We start from the raw sequence: 12,864 nt of genomic DNA on the forward strand, positions 1-12,864 counted from the left end.
TTTCCCCCAGCAGCGTTCTGATTACAATCTTAGGTTCAGGCGCCGCTCTGTATACTTAGAGCAGTGACTGAACCAGCACCTCCGGGGGGAATAAAATTACTTTTCTCCCTGCAGAGTTCAGCTACGTGCAAGCACCAGGAAGGTTAGTATTGCTATTAACCTGCAGACTAAACCCATTTCTGCAGGTGAATAGTGTTTATTCTGGTGACAGGTTCCCTTTAATGCTGCAGTAGTAATGTCAGAGATGTGCATATAAATAATAGATTAAACCTGCAGTAATCAGCTCAGAGATGAGTATATAAATAGAAATGCCACTAGCCAATGAGCAGTGTATACAGTGTTGGACTGGGTAGCCAAGGGCCAACTAGTAAACAACACTACGGGCCCACTTTTCAACTACATGGAAAAGTGTACTCAATGACAAATTTATATAACAACTAGATGGGGGCCCGATGCTATCGCATCAGGAGGGCGGTACTGTCACGATGGGGGCAGGCATGCGGCGCTGTTGTTGCCTAATGGCATCCTGTGATAATCTAATAACTTTTGCATCAGGGTCCTCATGTGCTTGACATACAATACACTTATATGCATTGTTTTTGTTCCAGCGATGATGCTGCTCTTCAAGAGTCTTTGTTGTCTTCGACGTTATGCCTTTGCTGCTTTCCATTCATTGGTGTACTTTTTATGAGGAGCCATGTTGGCGTTGATATTTGCTTTTTAAAGGGGTTTTCCCACCAACAAAAGTTCATTTTAAAAATTGTCTGTGTCTGACTGTGTACAGAGCATACCACAGCTCCTGGGCAGGGGAGGGAGCAAAAGACAATAGTGACATTACAGCAGGGGATAGCAAAGGATACATTTTGTGAGATAACATTGTTTTTAACCCCTTTCTGACATTAGACGTACTATCCCACCGAGGTGGTATGGGCCCGTATGACCACCAACGACATAGTACGTCTAACGCGATCAGCCGCGCTCAGGGGGGGGGGAGCGCGGCCGATCGCGGCTAGGTGTCAGCTGACTATCACAGCTGACATCTGGCACATTAACCCCTGGAACACTGCAATCAAACATGATCGCAGCATAGGGAAGCATCTCGCAGGGAGGGGGCTCCCTGCGTGCTTCCCTGAGACCCTCGGAGCAACGCGATGTGATCGCGTTGCTCCGAGCGTCTCCTCCGTCCTCCTCCCTGCAGGCCCCGGATTCAAGATGGCCGTGGGGCTCCTTCCGGGTCCTGCAGGGAGGTGGCTTGCAAGCGCCTGCTCAGAGCAAGCGCCGGCAAGCCTCCCTGCAGTGCCTGTCAGATCGCTGATCTGACACAGTGCATTGCAAAGTGTCAGATCAGCGATCTGGCACTTTACCATGATGTCCCATACTGGGACAATGTAAAAAAAAAATATATTTACATGTGTAAAAAAAAATAAATAAATAATAAAAAAAATTGTTCCAATAAATACATTTCTTTATGTAAATAATAAAAAAGTACACATATTTAGTATCGCTGCGTCCGTAATGACCTGACCTATAAAACTGTCCCACTAGTTAACCTCTTCAGTGAACACCGTAAAAAAAAAAAAAAATAGGCAAAAAACAATGCTTTATTATCATACCGCCAAACAAAAAGTGGAATAACACGCAATCAAAAAGACGGATATAAATAAACATTGTACCGCCGAAAATGTCATCTTGTCAAAAAACAAGCTGCCATAGATCATCAGCGAAAAAATAAAAAAGTTATAGTCCTCAGAATAAAGCGATGCAAAATTATTTTTTTTTTTCTATAAAATAGTTATTGTATAAAAGCGCCAAAACATAAAAAAAGATTATTCAGTTATCGCTGAAAGAAATTCACAAATTGCTGGCTTTTGTTCATTCTGACTAACAAAAATCAGAATAAAAAACGATCAAACAATGTCATGTGCCCGAAAATGATACCAATAAAAACGTCAACTCGTCCCGCAAAAAACAAGACCTCACATGACTGTGGACCAAAATATGGAAAAATTATAGCTCTCGGAATGTGGTAACGTGAAAAATATTTTTTGCAATAAAAAGCGTCTTTTAATGTGTGACAGCTGCCAATCATAAAAACCGGACATAAAAACCCGCTATAAATAGTAAATCAAACCCCCTATTATCACCGCCTTAGTTAGGGAAAAATAATACATTTTTTTATTTTTTATTTTATTTCCATTTTCCCATTAGGGTTAGGGTTGAGGCTAAAGTTAGGGTTGGGGTTAGGGATTGGATTACGTTTACGGTTGGGTTAGGGGTATGGTTAGGGTTGGGATTACCCCCACATATGGGGTATCAGTGTACTCAGGACAAATTGAACAATAATTTTGGGGGTCCAATTTATCCTGTTACCCATAAGAAAATACAAAACTGGGGGCTAAAAAAAACATTTTTGTGGAAAAAAAAAAAAGATTTTTTATTTTCATGGCTCTGCATTAAAAACTTTAGTGAAACACTTGGGGGTTCAAAGTGATCACCACAATCTAGATAAGTTCCTTGGGGGGGTCTATTTTCCAAAATGGGGTCCCTTGTGGGGGGTTTCAACTGTTTAGGTACATCAGGGGCTCTGCAAACGCAACGTGACGCCCGCAGACCATTCCATCTAAGTCTGCATTCCAAAACGCCACTTCTTCCCTTCTGAGCTCTGCCATGGCGTCCCATCTCAATTCCAGTCAATTTTGCATTGAAAAGTCAAATGGCGCTCCTTCCCTTCCGAGCTCTGCCATGCGCCCAAACATATGGGGTATCGGCGTACTCAGGACAAATTGTACAACATCTTTTGGGGTCCATTTTCTCCTGTTACCCTTGGTAAAATAAAACAAATTGGAGCTGAAGTAAATTTTGTGTGAAAAAAAGTTAAATGTTCATTTTTATTTAAACATTCCAAAAATTCCTGTGAAGCACCTGAAGGGTTAATAAACTTCTTGAATGTGGTTTTGAGCACCTTGAGGGGTGCAGTTTTTAGAATGGTGTCACACTTGGGTATTTTCTATCATATAGACCCCTCAAAATGACTTCAAATGAGATGTGGTCCCTAAAAAAAAAATGGTGTTGTAAAAATTAGAAATTGCTGGTCAAATTTTAACCCTTATAACTCCCTAACAAAAAAAAATTTTGGTTCCAAAATTGTGCTGATATAAAGTAGACATGTGGGAAATGTTACTTATTAAAGGGAACCTGTCACCTGAATTTGGCGGGACCAGTTTTGGTGACAGGTGACAGGTTCCCTTTAAGTATTTTGTGTGACATATCTCTGTGATTTTATTGCATAAAAATTCAAAGTTGGAAAACTGCAAAATTTTCAAAATTTTCGCAAAATTTCCGTTTTTTTCACAAATAAACGCAGGTAATATCAAAGAAATTTTATCACTATCATGAAGTAAATATGTCACGAGAAAACAATGTCAGAATCACCAGGATCCGTTGAAGCGTTCCAGAGTTATAACCTCATAAAGGGACAGTGGTCAGAATTGTAAAAATTGGCCCGGTCATTAACGTGCAAACCACCCTTGGGGGTGAAGGGGTTAATATATATTTATTTGTTATGCAGTTTAAGCTTGTAACTTGAATAAAATTTACTATTTCTTATAACCCTATGCTCCGTTGGTACTCCTTTTCTAACGTTTCTATGTGCATTGTCTCCGCCCCCGACGAACAGCGATTTTACTATGGATCCAGCGCACGACGGATGATATGGAAGGCCATCTGTCACAATCCGTTGCTAATACAAGTCTATGAGGAAAAAACTGATCCAGCAGAAACATTTGCTGGATCCGTTTTTTTTCACAAAACGACGGATTTTGACGAAAGCAAAAAGACAGAAGTGTGAAAGAGACCTTAGGCCCCTTTCACACATCCGTTGTTTAGAATCAATCACAATCCGTCATTTTTAGAAAAAAACGGATCCAGCAAATGTTGCTGCTGGATCCGTTTTTTTCCCATAGACTTGTATTAGCGACTGATTGTGACTGATGGCCTTCCGTTTCATCCGTCAAACGACGGATCCATCGTAAAGTCGTTATCTGTCGGACGGAGACAACGAACATACTAACGTTTTTTGTGTACGTCGAAAAGACGCAGAGCGACGGATCCTGCGTCATCCATCGTTGGCTATAATGGAAGCCTATGGACGCGGGATCTGTCGCTGACCGTCAGAAGACGGATTCCAGTGACGGTTTCCGTTTTTTGCAACCGAGCATGCCCGGAACCCAATTTTCCATTCAGGAAAACTTTCTTCCTTTCTTTCCTTCTTGGCTGCAACAACGTCAACGGATCTGTCCAAAAAAAAACGGATCGAGTGCATAATTTTTTTTTTTTTTTTTTACAATCAGCACAGGACACCATTGGTTTTACCGTGTTGTGTATTAGAAAACAGGAAAAAAATTCCAAGTGTGATGAAATTGCAAAAAAAGTGCAATCCCACACTTGTTTGTTTGTTTTATTTTTTGTTGTTGTTTGTGTTTTGTTTGGCTTTTTTGCCAGGTTTACTAAATGCTAAAACTGACCTGCCACTATGATTCATTTGATTAATATCTATCCTCATTCCTGTATTTTCTTATCCCAAGCTTGTGATCCCATCTTAATTCTTTGTATTTTATTTCTAGATCACAACATGTCTGAGAGCACTGACGTCATGCCGGAAAATAACACCAACAGTAGCCGCAAACTGTCTAGGAATCAAGTCCTAACGATGATTTCTACTGCCTCACTTAACTTTAGCTCCATGATATGTTACTCCATTTTGGGACCCTTCTTTCCTCAGGAGGTACTGTATAAATGTTTGTTTTCTAGTTGGTGGGAGGCAAGGAACACTTGTCCCATGTAGTCTAGGAATGAAAAAAAAATGTTGGTTTGTTTTTTTTAGAAAACTTGAATGGATTCTTTATAAACTGCTGATTAAAATACAATTTAGTCTTTGTTCACTTCTGTTTGGAAGCCCACAGGGTAATGGGTTAAGATTCATTGCATCAGTTATGTAAATGGTAGAGGGAATCCATTGATTGGGCTGGTTTTAAGAAGGAAAAAAAACTGCTTTGAGTGCAGTTTTTTTTTAAAGCAGTCAAACTGCTTATCCAAATAAATGTGAATCTTCTGGAGTATATCCACAAATCATCAAAGCCAAGTGCTGTGGCTGTAAGTTAGCTGGTTAATATTATGCCACAACATGCAGAGTGTGGGAGATATATCAGTAGTCAAAATGGCACAAATTGTGGCAAATTATCAATCTACGTTCCCTACCCTTAGTCTTATACTTACCAGCTGCCGTCTTCATCTTTTATCAGCGCCACTTCGGTCGGTCTTCTGCAGGTTGGAACCTTCCAGATCACGCCGGGTGTCACTACTCAATGTAAGTCTGTGAGAACGAGGTTCTCGTAGGCTTACATTAAGAGCTTGTGACTGTTACCTCTGATTTCCGGTCAGTCGGAAACTGCGCACATAAGAAACTAGTGGTGCCAGGAACTACTGAAGACGAAGACTAGTAATTATAAGACTAGGGTCAGGGAGCTTAGATTAGTGACACAACTCCAGTTCTGAAATAAAAAAACAGGCTGGAGTGGTGCTCTAAGCAGGAATCCCTTTGCTTTTACCAGTACTGAGCTCATGTACGTGTACATCAGTATTTAGGGTACATTTGACATATGTATGACTTTGCCATGCCCGTTTTATTTAAACATCTTTTTCTTGCACGAAAGTTTGTAAAGCACATAATGGCATGCTCCATGTCCTCCATTTTTTGCTACATTTGACTTCAAAGTTTCTCCTATGCTGATTCTATGTATCCAAATCTTATCATGTCCACTTATATACTAAAATATGACCTTATGTGACGGGCTAGATGCTACAGACTTTCTAATCTTAAGTCTACCTTGACTTTTGCAAAAGGCTGGGGCTGCATGGCGATTTTAGCCGTGACACAGGTTGTACAGCTAAAGATCACTATTTGCCGCTGCTTCATCGCAGCATGATGTAGATGAATCACAATGTGACCCCCTAAGGAACCACAACAAGCAAGTCACAAAAAAAAACAAATGGGTTCAACTTTTTAAATAAACAATAGTCCAGAGGGCGCTGCACAAATAACTGAAACCAATTGCAGCAAATATAATGATGAAAACCACTCAGTTCATCCGTAGAATAAACAATATAGAAATAAATATAAAAATATTTGCGCTAAAAATTCCAGTAAAATAAAATGAATAGGGACATAACACCGTATAGAACTTAAAAAAATCCTGCCATAGGTGCATAAAAAGTATGACCTCCGTCTTTAGTGCTGTATATGGGTGATATCTCCTGAATCCTAGAAGGTCCTCCAAAGGGCGTTGGTTTGATCTCACATCACAGTTCAAATGAGTGTCCCAAGGAGGGATGAATAATAAGGTGCTGGGCAACTAGAAAAACTAAAATGGGGGCGCTGTCCCGACCGGTGACAGGCGTACCTCCCCAGCAAAGAGAAAAATCTGCTGTGCACAGGCAATACAGGCTCTGTCCTCAGAGCCGGCAAGGCGCAACCTTTCTAGTTGCCCAGCACCTTATTATTCATCCCTCTTTGGGACACTCATTTGAACTGTGATGTGGGTTCAACTTTTTGTAACTTGCTTGTCACCATACCCTACAGATCGCGATGTGACTCCATTCACCTCCATTACGCTGCTATGTGGTAGCGGCACATAGTGATCTTTGACCGCGTGACGTATATCGCAGACAGAGGATTTCATCCACTGCAAAGAAAAGGGTCAAATCCACCATAAAATCAGCATGTAACATATTTACAGGCTAGTTTCACAGTTCAAAGAATTGTTTGCACTCTTAGGAACTTGGTTATCGTCATCTTTTTGGTTCCTGTCATTTTTACTAAAAACTTAGCAAGATAGTTGCAGAGAGAGGCCACATAATTAGTGTTGAGCATTCCGATACTGCAAATATCGGGTATCGGCCGATATTTGCTGTATCGGAATTTCGATACCGAGTTGCGATATCGGAATCGGAAGTGTGCGGTGCGTATGGTTCCCAGGGTCTGGAGGAGAGGAGACTCTCCTTCAGGCCCTGGGATCCATATTCATGTAAAAAATAAATAATAAAAATAAAAAATATTGATATACTCACCCCTCCGGCGGACCCTGGCTCTTAGCAGTGCCTCCGTTCCTAAGAATGCAGGGAGTGAAGGACCTTCGATGACGTCGCGGCTTGTGACTGGTCACGCGACCAATCACAAGCCGCGACGTCATCGAAGGTCCTTCACTCTGCATTCTTAGGAACGGAGGCAGACGCTTGGACCGGTGAGAACCAGGGCCGTCGGAGGGGTGAGTATATCAATATTTTTTATTCTTTATTTTATACATGAATATGGATCCCAGGGCCTGAAGGAGTTTCTTCTCTTTCAGACCCTGGGAACCATTCCGATATTTTGTGTCCCATTGATATGCATTGGTATCGGGTATCGGCGATATCCGATATTTTTTGGATATCAGCTGATCCAATCCGATACCGATACCTTTGCATATCGGAAGGTATCGCTCAACACTACACATAATGCATTAGTTGTGGATCACATGTATGTGGTCAAAATATTCCTCGCTAAACACATATATAGTAAAGGAAGCATCATTGTGCGATGAGGGGGAAGATGTGACCGGCTGTTTACTTCCCCTTCAGCAACAATAAGATCTAAGGATCATAGTGACCAGTGTCATTAATTATAGTATTTTGGTGTGGCGTCTGGTAAGTCATAACATTGCCAGACTAGTGTAGATATTGTCAGAGTTTGTGCTTGTTCATGTGCTGCGTTTTTGCCACCAAGACAAAATGCAACATTTTACAGCACTAGGAAAGTGAATAAGATTTCTGAAATATCATGCGCACATTGCTTACTTACTACTTGCAGATTTGAACCATAAAAGCATATTTATATAAATTTTTATTATTTTCAAATCTTCAGCATGTCAATTCTTCCTTTGTTTTTGCAGTGTTTTTCTCCTGTTCAAATGGTTAAGGAAAAAAGCAAGTAAAAACAAAATGCTAAAAAAAACATGTCAGTGTTTTTATTGCCAAAGCCAACACCTGGCTTTTTATTGCAAATACTCACCATGTGTGCATACTCTTAGATACGAAATGGGCAGTTGGAATTAAATCCTTTTCTTTTTTCAGTCTAAGCGTTCACACTACGTTTTAAAAGTCCGTTAGACGGACTGCGTTACACTGCGGTGTAACACAATCCATTAACGCTGCCATTAAGCTCTATTTCGGGCACATTGCTAGCGATGTACCGTCATTGAGTGACGGACCCTGGGACGCGGGCTGCAGCGTTTCCGGGTCCGTCACCGCTAGCGCAGATAGAGCATCTGTTAGCTCTATCTGCACTAGCGATATGACATGTCGGCACTTGCGTTTACGCAGCCTGTTTAACCTATGTGTTGAACGGGCTGCTTTAACGCAATGTGAACCTACCTACCTACCCTAAGGGGTAACTTCTCTCCTTATGGAAAGTGACATGCCTGACATTCCAAGGAGACTTATAAGCCGTGTAATGCTCCTTAGGTAAATAAAATATACAAATAGCTTGTTCAGCGATGTAGAGGACTTAACCCCTTCATGACCTTGACGTTTTTTGCAATTCTGACCAGTGTCCCTTTATGAGCTAATAACTCAGGAACGCTTCAACGGATCCTAGCGATTCTGAGATTGTTTTTTCGTGACATATTGGGCTTTGTAACAACTCTGCTGGCATCACGTCATGGCCTCGCATCTCTCACACTATCTTACCCACTGCTCCAGGTCATGATGTGGTTTCTGTTTCTTGCCAGCTCCATGTTCTGTGTCTCTGCTCTCTGCATGCTTCATGGTTCTGTGTATAGAGGGGCGGCGCCTGAACTCTCTGGTTCTTATAGCAATCAGGTGCATCTGTCCAATCTGTTCCTGACCAATAACCAAGAGGCCTCCAGTATATAGTGCAGCTTCACCCAGTGTTCTGGGCCTGTGCAATGTGTTAGCTCAGTTAGTGTCTTGCTTCTGAGTTTGCCTGGCCTTTCTCTGAGTTACTCCCTCTCTGGAGGATTCTCTGTGTTATTTCCTTGGTCTTGTTGTCCGCCCACCAGGAGGCAGTATATCCTGGTCCCAGTGTCTTTGTCCTTGTGTCTTGTTCCATTGCCTTGTTTGTACTTAGTCTTATCTCTGTCTCCTAGTCTTTGGCTTCCTTCCCTGTTGTCTTTCCTTGTATTCTCAGTCTGCTTACACTCCGCACTCTTGCAGCTCTGCCTGCTCTGAACCTTTGTTACTTTACCTCTGCTCCTCACTTCTGCATTTCTGCTCCTTTCTACTCAGCTTTTCTTCTGCTGTTGCAGTTATCCCTTGCTGCAGCTTCTCTCCACATTCCTTGTGGCTCTGCTCAGCTTTGCTGCAGAGACCCCTCCCGCAGCTCCTCTCCGCTCCTTGCGGTTCTACCTGGCTCCGCTCCTTGCGGTTCTACCTGGCTCCGCTCCTTGCGGTTCTACCTGGCTCCGCTCCTTGCGGTTCTACCTGGCTCCGCTCCTTGCGGTTCTACCTGGCTCCGCTCCTTGCGGTTCTACCTGGCTCCGCTCCTTGCGGTTCTACCTGGCTCCGCTCCTTGCGGTTCTACCTGGCTCCGCTCCTTGCGGTTCTACCTGGCTCCGCTCCTTGCGGTTCTACCTGGCTCCGCTCCTTGCGGTTCTACCTGGCTCCGCTCCTTGCGGTTCTACCTGGCTCCGCTCCTTGCGGTTCTACTTCTCCTGCACTTGGCTCCGCCGCCAGCTCTTGGCTCCGCCTCCTGCCTGTCTGCACTTGGCTCCGCCTCCAGCTCTTGGCTCCACCTCCTGCGGTTTTGCACTTGGTTCTGCCTCCAGCTCTTGGCTCCACCTCCTGCGGTTTTGCACTTGGCTCCGCCTCCTGCTCTTGGCTCCGCCTCCTGCATTTCTGTTCTTGGCTCTAGCTCCTGTGCTTTCGCTCTGCATCCGCTCTTGCGGTCTTTATCTACTTATTCCTAGGTCCTCGTGTCTGAACAGGTTCTTACCCGTTCTACATACCTGCCTGCAGACCGGTTCTTCCAGTGTACCAGTCTTGTCCACCAGTCCTGCCAGAGAGCCAGCCGTGCCCACCTGCCTTTCCAGAGAGCCAGCCGTGCCCGCCTGCCTACCAGAGAGCCAGCCGTGCCCGCCTGCCTGACAGTGTTCCTGTTGTACCCGTCTGCCTGCCTATGTGCCAGCCGTGCCCGCTTGCTTGTCTATGTTCCGTTCCCCGGTGGGATCAGCAGCCACAACCAGACTCCACCCTGGAGTGGTACCTGGTAGCTTCCTATTGCACAAGTCTGACCTCACCATCAGAGGCTCCAGCGAACACCTAGGAAGCTACTTAGTTACGCCCCTTCCAGGGAGGTTTGGTCTGTGGTCCAGTGGGGCCACTTCCCCGCACGCCCGCGCCAACCAGTCTGGGCGCGAGCATGACAGTTTGCACAGGCCATGGCCTCCGCTGTATCCCATGTCCTACCGCTCGCAGAGCATGATGAACTTTTTTCCTGCCCGTATGAGCAACCTGAAAAATTTGTTCCACCAAGGGTGGTTCAGATTGAAGAGACCTCTGACCCAATTATTGTCTCTAATGCTCTCTTCAAGCAACTTCAGGCCTATGAGGAGGAGCACTACCCAGCTGACCCACCTAGGTTCTATGGGAATCCTGAAGAATGCCAGGGGTTCCTGAAGAAGTGCTTACGCTACATCCTGCAGAATGCAGCTTGTTTCCCCTCTGACTGGGTCAAGGTGGGTTACATCATGTCCTACCTGGCCGAAGATGCTCTAATATGGATAACTCCCCTCTGGGAAGCAGGGGATCCTATTGTCATGAACCTAGGGGCCTTCCTAGTGGCCTTCCGTAAAGTCTTTGACAAGCCTTGTCCTGCTGCTCCTGTTAAGTCTTCCCCATCTAGATCCGAGAGGCGCTCCAGACGGGCGAAACCCGTGAAGAAACCCCCACGTCAAGCCATGACCGTCTGTGACCCTCCTGTTCCTCTACCCGTTAAAGCTGCAACCTGTGTGAAGCCTAAGAAGGTTGATGAGAGTGGGCTGGCAAAGCAGCAGCCTGAAATCAGCCATAAGAAGGGCATACAATGTCGCTGCTGTTGTGAGGAACACCTGGATGGCCTCTGTCCAGGGGATCTTAAGCTCCAAAACCTCGGGCCAGTTGGAGAGGCTGCCCCTGGCGAGAGTACTTCCTCTCCATCTAAGTTAATGACTGTTTCTCTGCCTTCTGGGAGCTTTGGTGTGTCTAAGCCGCCTGTCATACGGAGTCGGTGTATGGTCTCCGTTCTTCAGCTCCAGAACCCAGTGTGGGCGTTACCTGATAATGGCCGAACCCTGCTAAAGAGCAGTCTAGTCCTGCAAGGACAACTACAGCTCCAAGTTGGAGCCTTATACACGAAGAAGTTTGTTTTCCATATGCTGTCTGTTATGCCCATGGGTCATTCTAAGCCAAGGACTCTACCACCCGCTCTGGTCAAGAGTTGCAGTAAGGTGCTTCGTTTGAACTTACCCAGTCTTGAGAAGTGTCTGGTTCCCATGCGTCAAAGACACTCAGCAGTGACATCTTCTTCTGCTGGTCTGCTAGTCGTCGAGTCAAGCTGTGCTGACGTCACCGAAGATGGGGAAACGGTGACTGTCTCCACACATCTCCAACGACTTTACCTGTATTCCATTCCTAGGAACATCCCCGCCGCTTGGACGATTTCTTCTGGATAACAGGCAGAAGATGGTTCCTATGTTTATACCTTCTGCGTCCTTGTGGCCGGCTGGTGAAGATTTCAAAACAGAAGTTTGTTCACCTCAATTCTTCTCTGACCCGGTGGAGCTGATGCTCTCCACATTCATCTCTAGTGACTTTTCCTGTGTTCAGTACTCTAGAACATCTCTGCTATCTGAAAGTTTGTCTCTGGATATCGGGCAGAAGGTGTATCCTGTCAGTATTCCTTCAGCTTCCATGTGGCCGGCTGGTGAAGATAACAAATCGGTATCTTCCAAGTCCCTGCTTCTTGTCTACCCTGAGGAAATGGTCCAGTCCTTTGAGAAAGCTAACCCTATTGGGTACAATGAGACTTTCCTATCCGAGATTTCTGATGAAGCTAACCCTGCAGAGCACAAAGAGACTTTGTTTTCTGAGATACCTGGTGACTCTCCTGCCGCCTTCTACCCTGAAGATGTCATGTTGGCCTGGACTATGTGTGCTCCCATCCTTCTTCTACAAGTTATTCTGGCGGGCTTGAAGAAGAGAGGCCGTAAAGGGGGGGGTACTGTAACAACTCTGCTGGCATCACGTCATGGCCTCGCATCTCTCACACTATCTTACCCACTGCTCCAGGTCATGATGTGGTTTCTGTTTCTTGCCAGCTCCATGTTCTGTGTCTCTGCTCTCTGCATGCTTCATGGTTCTGTGTATAGAGGGGCGGCGCCTGAACTCTCTGGTTCTTATAGCAATCAGGTGCATCTGTCCAATCTGTTCCTGACCAATAACCAAGAGGCCTCCAGTATATAGTGCAGCTTCACCCAGTGTTCTGGGCCTGTGCAATGTGTTAGCTCAGTTAGTGTCTTGCTTCTGAGTTTGCCTGGCCTTTCTCTGAGTTACTCCCTCTCTGGAGGATTCTCTGTGTTATTTCCTTGGTCTTGTTGTCCGCCCACCAGGAGGCAGTATATCCTGGTCCCAGTGTCTTTGTCCTTGTGTCTTGTTCCATTGCCTTGTTTGTACTTAGTCTTATCTCTGTCTCCTAGTCTTTGGCTTCCTTCCCTGTTGTCTTTCCTTGTATTCTCAGTCTGCTTACACTCCGCACTCTTGCAGCTCTGCCTGCTC

The 12,864-nt window shown here is 44.8% G+C and overlaps 1 protein-coding gene across 2 annotated transcripts in view; it reads left to right on the forward strand.

The window, feature by feature from the left end:
* The window catches only part of LOC143807610 (pantetheinase-like), a 209,225-nt gene that overhangs the window by 13,888 nt on the left and 182,473 nt on the right, over positions 1-12,864 (forward strand). For both annotated transcript variants that reach the window (XM_077289345.1, XM_077289344.1), the window contains exon 2: positions 4,623-4,783. In XM_077289345.1, coding sequence (XP_077145460.1) covers positions 4,631-4,783 — 153 coding nt within the window. In that variant the 5' untranslated portion in view covers positions 4,623-4,630. The remainder of the gene's footprint in view (positions 1-4,622; positions 4,784-12,864) is intronic.

This window comes from Ranitomeya variabilis, chromosome 2 (assembly GCF_051348905.1).
Source record: "Ranitomeya variabilis isolate aRanVar5 chromosome 2, aRanVar5.hap1, whole genome shotgun sequence".
Taxonomy (NCBI): domain Eukaryota; kingdom Metazoa; phylum Chordata; class Amphibia; order Anura; family Dendrobatidae; genus Ranitomeya; species Ranitomeya variabilis.